The sequence below is a fragment of the Trichoplusia ni genome, chromosome 3, assembly GCF_003590095.1.
Source record: "Trichoplusia ni isolate ovarian cell line Hi5 chromosome 3, tn1, whole genome shotgun sequence".
In the NCBI taxonomy this organism is placed as follows: Eukaryota; Metazoa; Arthropoda; class Insecta; order Lepidoptera; family Noctuidae; genus Trichoplusia; species Trichoplusia ni.
In genome coordinates, this window is record NC_039480.1 from 7,717,137 (window position 1) to 7,738,948 (window position 21,812).

General features: G+C 35.2%; 1 protein-coding gene across 1 annotated transcript; it reads right to left on the reverse strand.

Annotated features, from left to right (window-relative positions):
- Positions 1–1,966: 1,966 nt before the first annotated feature.
- LOC113491722 (laccase-2-like) lies at positions 1,967–21,778 on the reverse strand. The gene is made up of 5 exons (XM_026868852.1): positions 20,520–21,778; positions 19,872–19,971; positions 18,602–19,677; positions 11,093–11,272; positions 1,967–2,908 (listed from the first exon to the last, which is right to left on the reverse strand). Exons 1-5 carry the CDS (start codon positions 20,662–20,664, stop codon positions 2,541–2,543), a joined length of 1,869 nt encoding a protein of 622 aa, XP_026724653.1. The 5' UTR covers positions 20,665–21,778; the 3' UTR covers positions 1,967–2,540.
- Positions 21,779–21,812: the final 34 nt, after the last annotated feature.

The following is a 21,812-nucleotide window of genomic DNA, read 5'->3' on the forward strand; positions in this document are numbered from 1 at the left end:
CACACTTAATAATTATGCTATTATCTAATTAATCCAATTATCAGACTTAACGAGTCTTAATTAACAATCAGCTACAAAAATATATTCTAATATTCAACGAGTAATCTAGATTTATTACATAAATGCGAGGACGGATATAAGTGGAAGGAATAAATAACAAAAGCAATAAATACTAATATTATAAATATGAATGTTAGCTTGATTATTACGCTTTTACTCCAAAATTATTCAACTTTGTACACATGTTCTTGGAGGGATAAGAAGTAGACTGAGGCTTGGTTTCCTCGATTTAAAAAAGAACAGGATTATGCTTTACAGCGATAACCTATGCGAGAGGAGCCAACTACATAAAACTAATTAATAAACACTGATATAAGTCATCATCATCATCAGCCTTTAGTAGTCTACTGCTGGACATAGGCCTCCCCCAATGTGCGCCATAGCGCCCTGTCTTCGGCTTGCCGCATCCAGCATCCGCCTGCAGTCTTTCGCAAGTCGTCATCCCACCTGGCCATTGGGTGTCCTACACTACGTTTGCAGAGTCGCGGTCGCTTCGCTTGATATAAGTATCAATAAGTTATTAATGATTAGTGATAGAATGGTAGATGACGACATAAAGGGCGAATGCCATCGAAATCGCTACATGTGAAATCTAACCGCAACACAAAAAAGCTACAAAACATAAAGAATGCATAATCTAATAACACCTGCAAGTGTTACGTTCTCTCTATTAAAAACTCATACACGAATTCAATACAAGGAAAATTGGTAACAAAGAAGACACAACGACAGCACATTTTTGTACCCTAACGGATTTCGACTTACATAAGACATTATATCACAATAAATTATGTTATGTAAACTTACCTTAAATGAGCAAACATTTATCATACTTGTCGATCTGGTAGTCTTCCTGCACAATCTTCTGCCTTCGTCATAGGTACTCAAGTAACATATTTATATCAGATCCAGGTTTTACCAGTTGTGGGAGCCTGACCGCACACTATATGGCGTGGAACAGGGTCTCCCTTCTAAAAATGCAATAATATTACTTAAAGAGGACCTCAGGTTTACCATGCTTCACCTGACTGTATTGTAACTTCACGTAGCGAATTTTCTTCTTCTTAATATGCCTGGTTAGAGAGGCATATTAACTCTGCAGCCAGTTCTGTCTCTTCCAAGGCAAAAGTAATATAAAACACTCGCTGTTCCAATCCATTTCGAGGAAACGTATCTAAAGTTAACAATAATTTTACGTGGAATGTTTTAGATTTTGATAAGTTTTGAGAATTTCAATATCAAAATAAGATATATAATCTAGGTAGAAAGTAATTTTACTCTTAGAAGCTAGATTCGCTTCATGCTTAACCAATTTCCATGAGTACGTCAGAGATCAGAGCTGCGAGCTACAAGAAAGATTGGCTGAGATTTTATGATTGGATCCCAGCGACGTGCAAGCTTTGCAGGTTTCGTAACGGAACATTTTAGCTCGCTTCAAATAAATCATCTTCAATGTGACCGGCAAAACATAAAAGACGATAAAAGTAAAGTCGTTATCTACTAGGAATTAAATCAATCATCGGACAAAAACAGAGACGTGTAATGGAGTGAAACTTTCAGCAAAGTAATTTAGTGATTACGTCATAACGCGTGCTTCAAATGAGATGTCCATTTAATGCACCAAAATTACACAAACACTTATTGTACGGCCTTTGTTAAAACGCAGAATGGCCCATCAAAAGTGGTTGAAGCAATAAAACGATTCGGCCCGGCGCCGGGTGTTCCGACCGGGCCGGCACGACCGCCCCAATTACCCACACTTTCACTATCCGAACACTCACAAAATTGAGACTCCGTTTTTATACAGTAGCCCACCTAAATTGGACAGAATGGACAGCCATTCTTCTTTGTATCATTCAATACTATTAACAAAACCAATCGGGAAATTTTCCATAAGGAAAAAACATTTTACTTAAGAAATATTTATTTTTATTTACAATTCTAAAATTAGTGTAAATTGTGTATAAGTACTTATCGTAAAGATTTTTATTGTCGACACAGTAATAGCCGCTTACAAATGAGTTGTTATTCTTATTAGATTTTAACAGTTTGACAGCTTTCTATTGGTACAGTGATTGTATTTATCTTGACGCCTATTTCCAGTAGGAAAAGTTCAATGTTAAACATTTGTTGTTACACCGGCGGCGGTAGTGGTAAAAGGTGACGAAGATTAGCATGATTATCACGTAAATAAGTTTCTAATTACCCTGGTAATACAAAACCTAACTTATAGGAAATATATTTTTAATTCAATAGATCTACACTAGGCAAAAGTAATACATTTCTCATCTGAAGTCAATTTCTTCAAGTTTTGATATCATATTTCCTATTCCGCTATCTAAGCCTTATTTGTCCTTCAATCGAAAACCAATTCAGCTGAACAAAAATAATAACCTACACAAACATATCACAAATCAAATAAATAAATTGAGCAGTAATACAATCTAAAAGGTAACTTTATTAATGACGTGGGGTCCGTTTTATATAAGGAAGTATTCGGGACCGACGTAGGACCCACATTTGGGAAAGTCTGGTGGGGCTTGAACAAAGTCCCTTTCCTCTCCGACCTTCAGGATGAAGTCCAGTCCTCGGGTCCAGTGGCTGGACCTTTCGTCCCTCATCATCCAGAACCCTGGATTATCAGCCTTAAAGCGTAAAGCAACAGCTCCAAATTTCGGAATAACTATCGTGTCTTTCAGGACTGGGTCTTCTAGATTTTTATCGAAGAGCGTGCCTTCTTCATTCAACTTCTTGATTGTTTCTTTATCATAGCTTCTGTTCAGCTCTCTTATGCCCACTACGTAGAAGCTGTACCCGTGCAGGTGGAAGATGTGGTCAGATTCTCCTCCTGCAATTAAAAGAGAAATTTTTGTTTTTTACAAAAATCCAGATAAACGTCGCAAATGTAGATTGACTAAAACATTTTTGAATTATTTTTTATATAGAAAGGGGAAAAAATATCTATTTAAATAAATTTGTGCTAAGAAGTGTTCTCGGTGACATCTTATTTTGTACTCGTCACATTGCTTGCAAATAGACTGTCGGTTTCCTCTAAGTAATGAGTGTCAATTGAGATCAATGCGTGAAACTTAACACCGTACTGCTAAATGCTAACAAAAAACTATCACTCCTAAGTTATTTAGACAAACTTCCTACTTGATTTCAGAAACGAAATGTAAAAAAGAGGCAATGACCCGTATAAAAAGGATTTAACATTAATTTATAATTGTATGTTTCGAAATCAATAAATATGGAGGGAACCAAAGTCACCAGAATAACGAAACACCAACTAATGTCTTATCTAATAGGAAGCGTGCTTCACATACTAATAAAACTTGATGACAGATATAAAATAACTTAATTTACACTTAAAGAAATGTGTTTCTGATCAAAGATATAAATCATCGTCAATCAACTGCCAAGCCCTAACAAATTTCATTTATAGTCACACGTAAATTTATGACTGTTAACCAATTAGGTAACATTTATAACTAAAAACGTACAACTATTAAGGTTTTACGGCTTTATAAATGCTGTTGTGTCTATAAAGTTACCTGTCTGTCACATATTTAAAAGAAGACAACCCATAGAGCTGGTAATTGGCCATCACTTATGAAGGTTACGTATTTTTCGAAAACATTATGATACTTGAATCTAATTTTTGTTACTGTACACTTTTGAAGCTACTACTTGGTTTTTGGAATTAAAACCTCATTAGCTGCCAAACCTTTTTCACAGTTTTTAACAGTATAACCGCTGGAGGGAGTCTACCAGTGTTTTACATGGAACGACTGCCTATCTGACCTCCTCAACTCAGTGAGAAATATATACATACTTATAATTTATAGTTATCTATTACATATATTTTGACCTGACTTCCTGTAAATACGGTAATAATAAACTTAATCCTTAAAGACATTGTGTCAGTCAGCTTTATCTAAATACTGTTAATTACTTGTACAATAACTTCTAATGTAGACAGCGTGAAATTAGAAATTTGACACTCCACTTAGTCCTGATGTCATTTGTTTACTTAGCCATACTGTAAACCAGTCTTAATGTAAAATTCTTTATTTAATATCTTCGTTACTTAGTAAAATGGGCTGTGAAGACCAGATAAGTAGATTAAAAAAATCATGTAAAAAGTAATTCGAAAAAAAGTTAGTGAAAATGCTAAACTTGGAAGCTGACCTTATTACTTATTAAACTCCACGGTACAACTATGTGGTTCATAGATCTTTGTAGAATCGACTTCACATTCATTACTAGCTTATCCAACAACTTCGTTCTGTGAGGCTTGTTTTTAAAACACCCAGTTCGAAGCACAAGCCAAGAACACTTCCAAAAAAATATTCAAATCGGTACAAGCGTTTAGGAGGAGTTCAGCCACAAGTACACACATATAGCAGAAATAAATGTATGAAGAGTGACTCACTACAGTAGCATGAAATCCGGGCACAATTACGTACCATTTGATTACGGAAAACGCTAATTAATCAATAGAAAGTTAATTGCAAAGTCTAAACTTGGAATATCGAGAGGCAACTGTTTATTATAATCTAACTAGTAATTGCCACATTAAAAACTAAAACCTACTTGCACAATTCTCAGCTACCTTTTTCTAAGCATGCATAAACGTCAATTAGATCAATTAAATATAGAATAAAGCCGAAGCAAATACCATCCATGATTTCTTAATCACAAATTACACAGTATTGTTATAACACGCTTTGTTTGTTGAAATATTAACATAATGTTACGTATAACCTACAAAACTTCTACTATTCTTCGATAAAGGTTATTGGTAAACTTGACTCCACATCCCAAGGTGTGACTTGATATACGAAAACGTCAGGAAACAAAAGCGAAAGGGAAACTTTCTAAAATCCTGTTCGCAACATAAAATTGTATTTTGTATTTATTTATTTCAACTTTCATGTACAATTGTGGTACATATGGCGGGCTTAATACCGCAAGGCATTATCTACCTTTGGGTAAAATGGAGAAGCATCTGGAATAGGTACAACAACACAATTGGAAACAATTAAAAATACTACATGAATAATATACGAAATATACCAAAATAATACCCTTGTAATAGTAGATATAATATGTATAGTAGATAGATATAACTTGCTAAAAGTTAACAATGTACCTGCCTAGTGATATAGTAAAATCTATTCCAGCTGCCTAAAATAGGGCATAACGGTTAACCTAATGAATAAATCCTTCGATACATTTAACAATTCCGACCGAAATTTAAATTAGGCTAATGTATTCGGTCACGCGAGACGTCTTTGGATATTTAACGAGATTATCTGCCGTCCGGATACCGGCTCCCGTAACTTTATGTCCGCTAAGGGCGCGTTCACATTACGTCGTGACGATTTATTTGTCGTTGGACGACTGTCGACTGTAACTGCTCCCGTTATTTCCCAGCTTTCCGGTTCCGATTTTGAATATTCTATTTATTCTCTAAGGATCTGTCTTCTAGGGAAATATATCAAAAGAAGCCGGGTCCATCGATGGTTAAAATAGTAAAAACAGCCTTAAATCGATTGTTTATGTTTGACAATGAACTGTGGTCATTGTTGAAAAGAGGTTGTAAGGTTAATCGTGTCGTTCTACTTATAAATACTTCTATTACTCTTAAATAATCCCACAATCTTTCATCAAGACATAGGTGCTCTGTCCTATGAAAAAGGAAATAATTAAAAAAGCTAGAAACGAAAAATTTATCGCCTGCCGATTATCGCGAAATGGAGGCAGTGGAAACATGCCCTAAGCTCTAAATATACGATACGAAGCCCGATCCTAATTGACATCCCAACCTGTAACCAGCCAGTTTAAATCTTGTCAAGTGTGTGTCAAAGTAGTATATATTCAAATGCTTTGAGGATCCGGAAACATAGCTTTATGTTACGTATGCAAATGAGTTGCGTAAAAAAACCGGCTGCATCGTTAGTTGAATTAGCATTTAATATTTTAAGCCATTATGTGTCGTTTGAGCTGACAGAGTCGTTTTTTTTTAGGTTTATTACCAAAAGTGACATTGTAACTAGTCGGCCGTCCACTATAATAGTTTGCAAATAAGGCCGCTAAAATTTAATGTTATGAAACTATGACCAACATATGGAGCAGCAAAAATTACAGGTTGCTTTAAACAACGGTACTCAAAAATTAGAAAACTCGCATCAAAGCACAAGTAGGCGCAAGTAATAAGACTTACATAATACACGCGACCACTAATTATGGTCATACAAACAAAGAATGTATCATGCAAATCAAAATGTGCCCAAAAGAAAACGAGGTTATTCTGCTTCGAAACTCGGCTGAAATTATATCAAATATTTTTGCTTATAATACTTTCATTTAAGAATAGAGATGGCTAAAACGTGGTAAAACGCACTTCGCAATTATAACGTACTCGTAGATTGCAAGCTTTCTGTTGCAGGAAAATGTAAACCGATTTAATCCAGCTCAAATAGGCCTATTTTAGATGTGAATAATATTAAGAAAATGATACCGCATTAAAATTTATATCTTGACTCAGTATCATACACGTTTTATTATCAGAGTTTCTATTAGAACGCCTAGTCATTATAGATTGTAGGAGTAACACGTAGGTAGATCATATTTATGATTGGCAAGACTGAACCAAGGAGGTTGCATAATTGGTTGACTAGAAAGATTAGTATCCCTTGTGTACTGAAATCAATGAAGTTAAAAGTAATCAATAATTATATAAACGCTGTGTAAGCAGTAGGGACTAAAATGTCTGTGAAAACAATGACCAAAGCGAGTACCTAACCTCGTGCCGTAGATTAGCAACTGCCTCTAGCCCAGTAATTACCTACGGGTAAACAAATGGTAGCACCGTTTTTTCTACCAATTAGTCACGCTTTCACTTAATTCACATTTTCCATTAAATTAACTTCTCGAATTATAAATTTTAACATCTGGCTTTTTTGAAGCTACCAAAAAACCTTAAAAAGTCTTAATATTTAAGTATTTAACAAAAACTTTATAATTTTTATCATTATGATGAATATTATTAAAAAAATATTTGGAATTTGGAACGAGAAGCAATCTGATATTTTTATTTTTAAATGTTATTTGAGTATAAGGTTATTGATCACTGAACAAAATAATAATAATGTGAGTAATTCCGAACGACGAGTATGAACGAAATACAAATTGTAAATAAAAAAAAAATGAACATAATTACATTCAATTAAATTTTGTGAAAGTCTGTTTCAGCGAACACTTAGAGACTATCATTAGATTCATTAGTAATTCGCCCCGCGTTTACAACTATTCAATTTTCTAGACAGAATGAAATCCCTTTTAGACTGAACTTCATTGTCTTCATGATTAATAAGTAGTACTTAAGTATTCTTATTATGATGGTTGATGCGATCTTACAAGTTAAATTCAATTAAACTTATTAATTAATTTTCTTCTCTCTTCGGACATAACGTTCTTCAGATAGTTTTACTTAAGTACTATTCTATATTCTGTGGTTATACTAGCTATGCAATTATCAGTATCTGTAATCTTGCCTTTGACTGACAGGGCACGATTGCACTTAGCTATAGACAAAATCATTTCAATATTTAAAATCATCGATCTCTATTCGTTTTTACTTTGTAGCTGTCTATGACCGAATATTCAATTATTGAAAGTAAAGTCGTGAGTTTAGAATTCCTATCTCATTCCGTATTCAATCGCTTTTAAATAAACTTAAAGTTCTACCGGTAATTTTTCAAACATGTCTTTTTTATTCAAACCCGTAGTTTAAGGTGCCATTTAAACAATGTTCGCAGCTGGTAACAAATGGTTTTTGTTAATTATGACTACCTCACTAAGGAATTCAATACTTGTGTCGCGAAAAAGTCTCAAACATCAGTTGCACAAAAGCACTTGTATAGGTATAGAGAGAAAGACAACAAGTATTTGTGGATCACGCAAATGCTTCTCCTATGCGGGGATCGAGATCACGACATGTCACACATACCGGGTTTTTAATTATTCGTTCAGCAAATGTGATATATTTTTACATGCTAATTCACTTAAGCTCGCAAGTGTCGACATTGCTAAGCTGAGAGCCTACGCTGAGAAAAACTTATTTGATGAAACTCTACATTGTTGTGTGTATTCATCAAACGAAATAGTGATGTCCTGTTATTTCAATTTCGTTTGACGCATTTCAAACGGTTCTGACAAACGTTACGTTACGTTTGAGTTTCGATGGGTCTTTAGGTTGTAATCGAAGTGTAAACATAACTTCCAGTATTCCGGTTTCGTAACAATCTTGATCCACATCTGGCGAAGGATATAAATCACTGTCGCCATGATAAATGACTTTGTGTTCTCCAGTTTGCCACATCAACTGCACGGCGCCGGCGTCGACGATACTTACACCGGAACTAGTGCAATCGTTAACGATGGCTCAACCTGCCCATATTTGTGTGTGAGCACGATTTATAACGACGTGATATAATGTATAAAAAGGTTAATAGTGCAATCTAATTTGTCCAACAAAAATATTCACCGAAAACCCTTGTACTATCTTTTCTTAATACATGTTCGGTTTTTTTACTGTTTTGTTTACATAAACTATTAAATAGGTACCTATAGAAATAAAAATCGTCTGATGGAGCTGTTTTATTGATTTACTGTAGCTAAAAATTACCTAATATATTCCGCTTCTGCGTCTGATACTTATAATTATGATTTTTAATTCTGTATCTGAAGGACTTAAAAGTTTTTTCCTTTAAATTCGTTGAAAAGGGATAATAATTCACTCGTTAAGCCTCGTGCTACTTAACATATTCAAAACACACTAACAGAAACCCAAATGCTTATTTAACGCAGGTCTTTCCTGATTTACTTTACGCAACATTAAGTTGTACCTACGCTTTGAACTGTAAATACCATCACAATGATATACAAGTGCCTGGTCATGTAACTACAGTGTACTCATCCCTTTCTTTGTATGTTTTAGCGGGAGTTACACAAGCGCCGTAAACGGCACATGCCAGTGTTGCCAGTGTTAATATTGACGCTCAAATATATCTTAGCAAGTGTCGTTTCTAACTTTGGTGAAGGAAAGCGGAAACTTTAGACATACAAACGGCTTAATAAGGGAAGTATGTGAGCGTAGCGTTCCGTGTTGGGCGAATGAATGACGCGAAATCGTATAATATATTATAGATAGAGTACTTATGTCTATGCATCTGATCTTTAAAGATGGAGGTGGATAGGCGAGAAGACAACATAATAAAAACTGAGACAAACGACTAGTTGACGCGGCGAACTTAGTTCTCTCGGACTAATGTGTTTATGCAAATCATTTGGGGGGGGGGCTACTCAAACGCACACTAAAAATCATTCAAATTAGTCCAACCTTTTAGGTTGACACACACAGTAAAATTATAATATACATAAAGATAGAGATAGAACATATAACTTGCTTTAGATTATTCTTAGAAAAATTGCCGATCTACTAGGACCACATAAACCCAATAGAGTCTAGATCGTTTATACCTAACCTAGAAGAACTCATATCGCCCGCTACCCTCGGAACTAGTCGAGATAAATCAAATAAATTGCACCGAATGATTGTTACCGTCCCGGGCTTTGATAAAATATTAAAGGTGTACCAATAAAACGAATTTGATTTATTATCGAATATGTACGAACGAGAAATGTTGGAGTCTTTTGTACCAAATATTTTATTCTTCATACTTTTATAGATATTGATGGAAAGTAAAGTTTTTATTTGTTAAAGGTTGATTACATCTGCTATTTCATGTTTTATGTGAAGTTTAAGTGTAGGGTTTTAGTAGTGGATGTGAAAATAGCAGTTGCGTGATCACATAATGCATGAATGTTACCCTGTTTGAGTTATAATTCAACTTATTCCAACCTATTTTTGCGTAATTACTGTCTGAAAACTGTTAATCAAAATTTTATTCAAATTACTTTATTTTGGGCAAACTAAGAACGCCTGAAAGGGTTTTTCATCCAAAAACACAATAGGCTAGGCATAACAGCTCGCTTAAGCAAGGTGCCTAGTTCATAACAATAACATTTTTTAATTACTCTCCTTGTTAAGATTTCGAATTACCTTATTTGGATATTAGATACCAAGTAAGTCAAAAGCGGCACACAATTGTTTTGTTTTAGTCGTCGTATTTCATGAGTTATGCTATCAAAAGCAACAGTTTCATGCACTGTTTAATTCAGTATACCTTCTCTAAATAAAGACGTTAATACCAACCTTTCTACATTTAATACTGTACTACTTGCGGACAATAATGCGGACAACATCACATACATTGTTCTGAACCCAAAGTAAGTTGCTAAAGCACTTGTGTTATGGAATTCAGATACAACGAAGGCACCACAAACACCCAGACCCGAGACAATGTACAAATGTGAATTTTTACATTGACCCGACCGGGGATCGAACCCGGGACCTCAGAGCTAGCGACACCTTGAAACCGGTGCGTACGCCACTCGACCACGGAGGTCGTCACTACTTTATACTGAAGCACTTTTAAGTTAGTTGCTTGGACAATAAATGCACCTGACAATTTCAGGTGCATTTCCTGTTGTGCAGAGGGTCTTAATTACTCCCACACTCATACTTATTACAATAATGATACTATACGGTGCTAGCCATGTATCTTATAATTTACCTATTATTATTCCACTCATTATGTCAGTTTGATGAGAACGTCCACCGCTAGATAGAGGTCTCCTCCAATATTCTCTACCGTGACCTAATATCTATCTTGCGCTATTCGGATCAAACATTTTCCTTTGATCTGATCGCAGAAGCCTCACTACTATCTCTACAATCTCGCTACATATTGCAGTTGTAGAAGCGAGACGGTGTTATACGCCGCGTAGATCGTCATCTCTCTTCCACATCTACAGCATTACTTACAAAACTCCGTACTTAAAAAGCTGATGTCAGATCCAGTACAAAAGGACCTTCTCCACTAAACTCAACATTGCTCACCTTGATCGAACATGACCAGCTCCACAGTAGCTTGAAGAGGCACATTCTTGACGTGCACGCATTCGTCTCCATGTCCCGGTTCGGAGGAGCAGAAGGCACTGGAACCTACATCACCACCCTGCGTGAGGAGCGGAGATGCAGGGTACGTGAACCGGTGCCCGTCGGTCTGACCCCAACTTTCTGCAACAAGTTATAAGGAAAATTAAACTAGGGTTCATTGCGGAAGAGAGCTGACATTCCACACTGTATAATGTTCTATTCAACAACGCCATCTATTGTCAACCTAAGCAAGGCTTGGCTTATGAGTACTAGACAACTGGTAAACATACTTATATATTTGTAAACTAAAATATGGACACAGTAAAAACGATCGTTATCATCTCAAAAACATTTGTCCTGGGTGAGAATCGAACTCACGACGGCATAGGTCAATAACCACAAGAACAACAGCCATGTCAACTTTAAAAACTCACTATAAAAGTCTCACTTTAAAACTCGCTGCATCTTTATAGTAAATTGATGTTTTTAGTAGAGTATAATAAAACAGGTATTATGTGTTTCCTATGATCAGATTAGATTAAAATATTCTTTATTGTCGACCACGAGACTTATTGCATTAAATTAATACGCAACAAAGAAAATGGACAATGGCAGTCTTATCACTAATAGCAATACTATACCTCTATTGACGATGGCATGAGAAATTATGAAGACGAACCATAAATTTTATTTTTATATAGAGCACGATTACACCGAAGAATGTGTTTTTTTTTAATAATTGTACTTTGACATCAATTGATGACGATATCATTGACAAAATTTGATGCAAGTGTTGAATTTATAGGTACATGTGTAGCAAGGATCACAACATATGTACGTACAGTACCAGCTACTAACGCATGCTCCAACGCTCATTAATGAGCATTTTCACTGCTACAAACACTCGTACGACATATTTTCCCTTGCACACTTTGGTGGAAACCTACAGGAACACAACATGTAAACAACAATTAAGCTCGATGTTGAAAAGCTTTGAATACCTTCAAAACAATGTTAATCTTTATCTTGAGAGATTTTATCACATCTACGTAACGAATACAACAAATTTCAGGAATTGGCCAACAACTGTTGGTTTACCAACAGACTCGAATCCAGACAAACATATCGTGGCTTCGCTTCTGTCAGTCAGTCCTAAGCTTGGATTTAAATACGACAGTTGATTGATAGAGCCAAACCGTAACCACAGGTCCGTAAACACATCCGCATACAGACTCAAATAAACCCTCGTCTATCCGAGAAAATGAAAAAACAACATGACGATACTGGCTGAAAAATCAAAAGCCAAAAAAAGAAAAGAAGTAATGTAAATAAATGAAAGAGCAAATGCAAGCAGTGTTTTGTTTAACAGGGATTTGAAAAATGCGGCCAATTGAGTAATACAGACTGCCAAGAACGCTGAGTAGCAATTAAGCACAATTAACTGCATAACAACACGTTTTAGACTCGACAATACGTGTTGACACAATGCCATACGGTAATTATTTTTCTATGTTACTGTTATATAACAATAAGCGATGTTTTTTATACTATATAGGTATAAATCTAGTACATTTTACACCTTCGTTCTCGGGCTATTAACTTTTACGACAATCTATTGAAACGATGTTCAGCCCACGCGTTTTTAAAAAGGATATTCCAAATACTTTTTGGTAGACAAGGACTCACGGAAATAAAGTAACTAGAGATATAAATGGCCGGACATTTATTTCTTTAGGAAACTTCCTTATGTTATATTCATCATAATATATAAGTTTGCTACCTTAGAGGCATGTAATATCCTCTATAAGAAATATTATTTGTGTTAAAGAGTATTTGAATGGACATTTAACACTTTCTTCTTAATTAAGGCTCGTGAATTAGGAAGCCTAGACGTTTGTTTGCATTTAGGCTACGATATTTTGCGATCTGAAACTTATAACCTATATTATAATATAATCAAGCAAAACAATAAATTACTGCGATACCAATTTTGTTATATGCAACAATATTTGCAATCGAAAAATGATTATTTTCAGCTTTTACGGACAAATCTTATAATTTAATTAGCTGTTTGCCCGCGACTTCGTCCCCGTGGGTAGAAGATATAAGTTATGATTTATACCTGCCCTGTTTTTTACACATTTTCAATTTTATCTTCGCTCCTATTAGTCGCAGCGAGATGGTTTATCCTAAAAACTTCCTCGATGAATGGTCTATTCAACACAAAAAGAATTTTTGAATTTGGACCTTCCTGAGATTAGCGTGTTCAAACAAACAATGAAACAAACAAACTCTTCAGCTTTATATATTAGTATAGAAGTATAGATAAGAAAGTAATACACATCTGTCATATAGCCTATTTGCTACCTGCAACCTTGTGCATAAAAATCTATTCAATCAAAGACCTACAGAAGATCCCGAATTTAGTTCTCGTAAAACATTGACGAAGCTTGTTTATAGAACCAATATAAATAATTACATGACCCTTGTATTAATAGATAAGGTTATTATTTAATTACAGGCCAATCGGTATAGTTACCCTGAGTGAATCCTAACGTGAACGGAATTATATTATGTAACTCATATAATTATTGTGTGCCGTAATGGCATTGCAAATTATACTTAAACATCTAGGTCGTAGGAGTGATTTTCCTATATTTACATGAAAGTATCGTAATATAATTGACTTTTTAATTTGGTTACTCATTCTTACTGTTAGTTTCATGCAGTGATAAGTACTAACAAGCATTAATATAAAGGTAAAACTGCCTATCTGACTATTAATTTCAGAATCCAAAAAATCATTGTGAATTTTTCACTTTCTTAGATGAAGTTTAAAACGTTTACCATTTTTTTTGTACTTCACTAAAATCATCACAGTATTCCATAGTCAATTATTTATTAACGAATGTTAAAATGAACAAATTATTATTTGCCAAAGCGTCCATCAGTATTGATAGCCTTTCTACTTTAACAGGAAACAAATAAAAGATATTCTGTCAATATCTAGCTGTGTAGATATCGTAAAATACTTTATAGTCTTAAGCTAGACTATTCATGACACACTTCGCAACGATTAAAATTCAACATCTAGACACTTTCGCTTTTATTATCCTTAGATTTTATTAATAAGACTTTGTATTATGTGCTAAACAGCCATTGGATTGGAGTAATAATTGTGAGAAAGCTCATAGCCCCAGGTAAAGATATATTAAAATAAAAATAAAGAAAGATAAAATTAAGCGAACATTTTTTTCCAGTGGTCTTTGGTTAAATTAATTATTATTTCTACAAAACATTCTCGGTTTGATAGTTCTACAACTCTGGTTTCATCAATTTTAACTGGAGTCACACTAAAATATGACGATCATAATTTTAACCCCGTTTTCAAATACAATGAAATATTCAACACAATATAAATATTTTCTCGACATCTGTACCGACTAGCCAATTACAATATTCAAGCTAGTTCAAAGAACTGCTTGCTTTACTCCGCAACATTTTAAATGCATAGCGTCATAACATGAAACCATTTTTCAAAACTGTATTTAGTAATAGTCATCTTTGTATGTTTTTTTTTTTAATCAAATCCGATTTAAATCGTTCATTGACATCAACCTTTCCAGTCGAACGATATTTAAAAATGAGTGCGTTCGAAATCGAAACGCAAATTCAAATGACAGGTGTAATTACATTATTTTGAATTTTATATTTTAGAATATTGAAATATTACATTGGAGATCAGTCGTGTATTTTAAATAAGCTGGTAACTATATGGTTCACATAATTCCTATAATAAAAATCAGAGTCAACCTGAAGATATTTTATGGCAGCACTGGTTATTTTTTTTAATTTACCGTCCACTATGACCGAATGTGGGTTGGTGTAACGGTACCAGCTATGAAGCAAGATTCGCGTGCCACAAAAACGAAGTGCCAAGTGAAAGGGAAACTTTCAATTCATGTTAATAATCAAAATAAACATCCCATTGTTTAAAATGAAGGAACGAGTTTAAATGTCAATAATGAACGCATGATTATAATTGTCGGATACGTATGGTTGCTTATTGCGATTCTAATCAATTCAAATGTAAGTGTCAAAAGAGAAAAAGTTTCGACTAAAGCTGTTAAAAGGTTTTTTTTTTTTTTAATTTTCTACATTTTGCGTGATCTTACCAAAGCCGGTAAAACACACTAAATAAACATAATATATCTACGTATTTCCGAAATGAGTTTTTATACGTTATACCAAGAAATGAATTTTCAACTGATAGTTGACAAATAAAGGTAACTACGCACCGTTCCTATTCTCATTTGAATCAGTGTATAAAATGTTGCGCAGTCACGAGTCTTCGGCAATCATTCACAGCATATTATTTGCGGTGGCTGCGGACGCTGTTACGACCGCTGATTACTTCACTTTCTTCATAAACGCCGTGTACTGTCGCTTTGTAAATGTAAACGAGCTCTATACATGACATTATTATCGTTTAACAAGACTCCGATCTAGATTTTCTTTTGTTATTAAAGCTGTCATATTGATGCGGTAGTTGTATTTTTATTCGTTTCTCCAACTTGCGTTTTTATTGATGCACTCACCTAGGTGTTTTTGGAATTAATGTACTATAAATGGGATTAGGATAATATCGTGGAAACTAACAGGCCCAAGAATGGTTTTAGCGTTAAGCCACGTCAGAGATCTACAGGGTTATAACTCTGACACCAGTCTTCATTTCTCTGTCCAAGTAAAGTTTTTTTTATAATATCGCTGGTCATCGGCATCACATACCGAAATGAATCGGCATTTCTCGTTACAAACCAACTTTCCGCCCATTCATTACAAGTTACTACGCCAAGTTCCACTGCAACGCCACGCAATGGTTAAATTGCGTAAACTTTAATCTAGAAGAGATTACAGAAAACTATTAAAAGAACATTAAAATCATACCTTCTTACATTTCCTAACATTGGTTTGGTACATCAATAAGTTAAACTGTTATCTGCTCAACCTCAATCTTAAAAAAAAGTATTATTGCAAAACAATAAATCGCGGATTTGTTTTCAAAACATATGTAACCCATAATCAGTAAATCAATACTTTTTATATTGTAAGCTAAATTTAAGTAGTACTTAACATGAATCATGTATCAGAATCAAATAGACATGAAATGTTTAAAAACAAACAACCTCATTACCAGTTCTTTGGTAAAAAAACATCATAGCAACCAAAGAGGTGAAGTCAGGTGCAAAGGCCAGTTTCTCAACCTATAAACAGAGGTCAGTTTTAAGCTGGCAGTTTATCTAGTATCAAATTTTCTCCCACAGGTCATGCGAGCCAACTGCCGGCTTCTAAGCCACGATTATTCATGCGAAATGAAAGTGCAAGCTATAATCAACGCTATGTACTAATAACACAGTTATTATTCGTACTTAAATTAATTACATGCAGCGAAACTAAAACATGTCTGACAGCTTGCTTGAGTGACTGTAACTTAAGTACTAAAGGCTGGTATGATTGTCGTACGAATTATGAATTTGGAAACCAAAGCTAGAAAGAACTATTTTACATTTGAAAGAACAATTTAAGGTTTTATTTTAAACATGCCGCAGATTTAAGCGTTGATAATATATTTGACTTGCTTGGGCCCAACCTGGACCTTTTTTAGGTGTCACAAAGGTTAAATTATATTTTGGAATGTGAGGAATGTCATTGACGTCGATGTTAACTAACGAATAAAACTAGAATAGTAATATAGATCAGTAGGTACTGAATAGAGTAAATTAAACTTGTGACAAAATATTCAACTAAGTTTTATTTCACGACTTAAGTATTAACCTGAATCCTCTCATGATTTCTATAAACTTTGCAGATTATTTAGTAAACTTACTATAAAGAATTATGTAAAGTTACGTTAATTTCGATGAAGCCAATGCTGCATGACTTAGTACTTTCACCCAACTACACAAGGAACCTTTAATACTACTTGCACAATCTTAAGAACCTACAAATATTTGTACCTACTCAATTTAAAAACACAACTAAATATCATAGAGGCTATAAAAGATCGCAATCTTTACGAAATAAGTAACGCGACCCACTAACATATTTCGTTACCTAAGCAGGCTTACGTAACACAAAATGCTCATAACACAAGACGAGCGCCGTTTAAAACGTCCAAAGAGGTTGTTTAACTTTATTAAAAACTAGTTTATTGTCCTTCAGAAGTCCTTTGAAATCGTTTTTAAAACAAATATGGCATTGTTTTTTGGATTATTCGTTGATATCCGTGAGATCAAGATAATTAGACTTTCGTCGTGATCCTGGGGTCTCGGGTTAAACACAATATGCTAAAAACTGATTAAAGAGAATTCTAAAATTCTAAAACGGAATAACAGAAGGTATACGTCATATATGTATGTGCTTGGAATCTGATCTCGCGATCGCAGACTCAAATGCTTGACATTAATAATACTTTAAAACTAGTGCAGTATAGTTAAATGTCATCTCAGGAGGCAGCGTAACTAGTTTAACCCGTTGTAAGTATACCTCTCCAAAAAAATACAATATTTTCTTTTCATCGTCTCTGCATTACAAAAAAGCTGACCCTTTCAACTTCGTTATCCTAGCATTCCATAAAGAGAATAAAGTCTAAAGAAAAGACCTTGACATGACCCAAAATAGTAGATGACTCAATAATAATGCTTGCTCTAAAGACATTTTCATAGCTAACATTTGTCAGTTTTAGTACCCAGTTCCGTGCTTTCTTCATAATTGGAATAAATTATCTTAGAAAATACACGTAGACGTCATACAATGCAAGTTATCTTCGAATTACTAATGCTATGATCGTCTCCCAAATGAAAAACATCAACAGACTAATGTAGAGTTTGTGGAGCTTAATAACTTCTTAAATCGAAATCTTAAGGGTAATTTGTGTAGAGAAATACAAAAGTCTCAAATATTATTTGTTACTCGAAGAGTCAGATGGCATTATACATATCGAGGAGTCGACCTAAATCTATTGTGCATAAGGAAATGTTTGCATTTCGTAAGTTATTCAAATGGCATACATTAATGCATTGTCATCATTGTCACGCCGCACGCCGGCGGTAGTTGCGACATTGTCCTAACTCACGTGTGTGAGAAATCATGGCTGGGTAAACACATCTGTCACAGACTAATCAATGTTTCATTATTGAAATTGATTATGTGATGTCTTTAGTAATTCAGGGTTCATTCTGTCTTTAACATAAGTACGAAGTAGTAAAGTATCAGAAGGCGAAAAACATTGGCTAAACAAAAAAGGTGACATGAAAAAAAAAGTTAATTCTCTTTTCAAAATTTCAACATGTCAAAATCGTTACCGCTTCTGGCGTTGAGCAAAGTATACATCGTGCCACTCTTACTAAGATAATTTTATGCAAAGGAAAGTTTTTGAACAATATGCGAGTACACAATTAGATTACTTACCGACTCGTTTCGCCGAAATTTGCCTCGTAGAATAATTAAAAGGCACATAAATTATCTCGTCCAGATTGTCGGCCAACTCGGCAGGCAGCTTGTCAGCCGCGTGGAGCTCGCGCAAACATAACACATCCTCAGAATCACAACGTTCACTAGACACTGTTGTTAACTCCCGGAACACATTGGTACCAACTGTGTCCTGTTTATGTATCACTGTTTTATCTTTATTGTCATACACTAAGGTTGCTAAACCTTCTAAATTGTCTTGACAATCCTTGACTGCAACTACTTTTATTTTATACACTCCAGGCACTCTTCGAGCATCCAATATGAAGTCAGCTCTTTCACCCCTACCTAACTCTATCGTGCGCACTCGCTTTGTTTCAATTTGATGACCATCTAAAGCCACGACTTCCAATGAATGATGATCAATTGAAAACTGAATAGGACAGCTCTTCGAACCACCGCCATACGCCAGACGGAATCGGTATCTTTTACCATGTTCCACTTTGAAAGAAGACAGCGGAGCGTCAGGAGATTCAAATGATTTTCCCTTGCCATTGATTAGAAGTGATTCTGCGTTAGGTATACGCGATATAACTCCTGCCAGAGGTCCCATTGAATGGCCCCATTCGGATACGTAGATTGTGTGTTCTGTGGCATCTACGTCATAAAGTTTCTTTAGAGGATCTAGTCGTGGAGACTGTCTGACAACGAAGGCGCCGGCAAGGCCGTCTGCGGCGTCAGCAGCGGAGTGCGCGTGGTACATGTGAGTACCCACCGCCGACGCTCGGAACTTGTACTGGAATGTAGTGTACGCTGGCTGGGGACACTGGGTTAACATTGGAGCTCCGTCCATGAAGGGAGTCTCCTTCTGTGGTTGTCCTCGCCAGTGAATAGAGAGTGCGTGTGCTGGGGCTCGATGCACCACGTCCACAACTAATATGTCGTTTTGGCAAACATGGAGGGTAGGTGCTGGGAGCTCTCTGTTGGCTACCAGGACGCCTCGCTCCCTTCCATCTGCAGATATACATGTTGCCGGACAGTCACCTCCTCCCTTCTCTGTGCAACTGCCACAGGACCTATAAAGAAACAAAAAGAGTTTTTTACGGGCCTCTTAAAATAAAACATGCTAACTTTTGATGTTGTAAGTTTGTCCTTGACGTTACCATAAAATAAACAAAAACTCTGAACTAACGAAGTGTTGTTTAGTATTGTAATAAATGACTGAATGGTTGTTGAGTAAAATTCTCGAATAAATATAGTAGGTACTTACTTGCTTAACGTCTTGTACACCTCTATGACTAGTTTCACACGACAGATCATTGGCCAATCCAACTCGTGACATTCTCGGTCACAGTTCTCGAAATACTCCTCTGAAAACAATGAAATTAATTTGAATATATGTATTTATTTGCTATTTATTTATACATTATTGCCGGTGTGTCGCTATGTATTATTGTAAACAAGCCCTAAAATTAAACTCCCGAACTTCTAATATGATGGAAGATGTGACCTGTCTTTTTTTAATAATATATATTTTTATAATAAGAATAACAACTTCTAATAGTTGTTATTCTTATCCTAGAGTAAAGTCGACTCCGTGATACCAGGAAAATGAATACAAGTTATTGTGAGAGGCTATAATTAAGTTAGTACTAAGGTTGGCCCTCGCTCTTGTAACCTCAGTGCTGAAGAAACTCGCTCTTATTTTTTTTTTGAAGTATTATTTAAAAGTTAATAAAAATAAGTTCGTAACTAAAGAGTAATAACCAGCTGCCAATCGCTACCAAATTAAGAGCGGTACAAAAAAATGGATTTTCCACACTTTGTACCTTATGTTTTTTTGTCCCCAAGAGGTAAACATACTTTATTACTGTGGATGTGGTAGGTGTAAAAACTTAATAAAATAAAACATGAGTACCTGGCATCGGCGTGTAATAAACCACGACAATAACTCCGGCTAGTATTACAGTTAACACTAATATCCTCTGCAAGGACATGAGCATGTAATTTGGTTTCACGAACGACACATCGCGCACTTGAATCGCCTCCTTTTCCGACTCCATAGTGAATGTGAAAAAGTTAATCGTCTATGGTCCAACACTCGCAGCTTACATGTTTATTTATCAAAAGTTTTGTTGAACCGGTTGCGAGTGAGAGGTGTAGCGCCGCGACCACGCGAGTCGACCACTAAGTGGCGACTGGTCTGGTTGCTGCTGTTGCCCTCATCAGTTGCAACACCACTGCACCTTCGCCGCATTACCAGAGGTCCGATCGGGGATCCAATTCGGAAGTAAATCGACTGGCAAGAGACTCTCTCCGTAAGTTACACAACTTAATATTGTGTAACGCTTATTAATTTCCGAAGCCACACAGATACTTACTTTTTTATAGCCGCGTTGTGTGACAAACTAATGTAATAAATGTGTAATAATGTAAATTTTTTATATGCAAATATATATCATACTCGGAACCGACGTTTCAAGTTTCAATGACGCGTATTAGTGATTGAAATCTGATTTATTGACCATCATATCTTATTGCCTGCGATGAATATGATATTACCTTCACTTGAAAGTTTCAAGTAGAGTTGACGCGCTGTTTGGATGTTCTCTTCATACTTAAGTGTGTATAAGCACACCTCCATCGGGCGATCAATTTTCATTTCCCACGTAATTTATAGCAAAAATGATGAAAATAATAATTGACTAACACAACACAAAAACTGTGACCAATCTTTCTGATTTTTGGATGGATTTAATATATCTTTACTAATGTTTACTTTTAGATAATTTTTGTGTCAAAATAGATATTGTATTTTGTTTTAACTTTTACAAATAGGGAGTCGTCAAGGGTCCAGTTTGGAGGAAGTTGTAGTAGAAAGAGGTTCGTGTGGTCGTGTGTATGGTTTCTGTCAAACCATGAAAGCAAAAAACCTTTTCCCTTCATACACGATGACTTCATTTTCATTTTTTTTACACGCCTATAAAACTTTTAGATTTAATTTAAATTATTTTATTGCCATAGATGCAATAGAATAGACACGCAAAGCCATATTGTAACAGGTGACAAAAATCGGTCTTGACATGACGTATCCATGAAAGAAACGTATTTGTAAAGTATATTCAGGATTATTTGCTTTTATAAAATTACATTACTACCCAGAACATGTATGGTGAAACCATACATAAGCATACGTGCTTATGTATGGTTT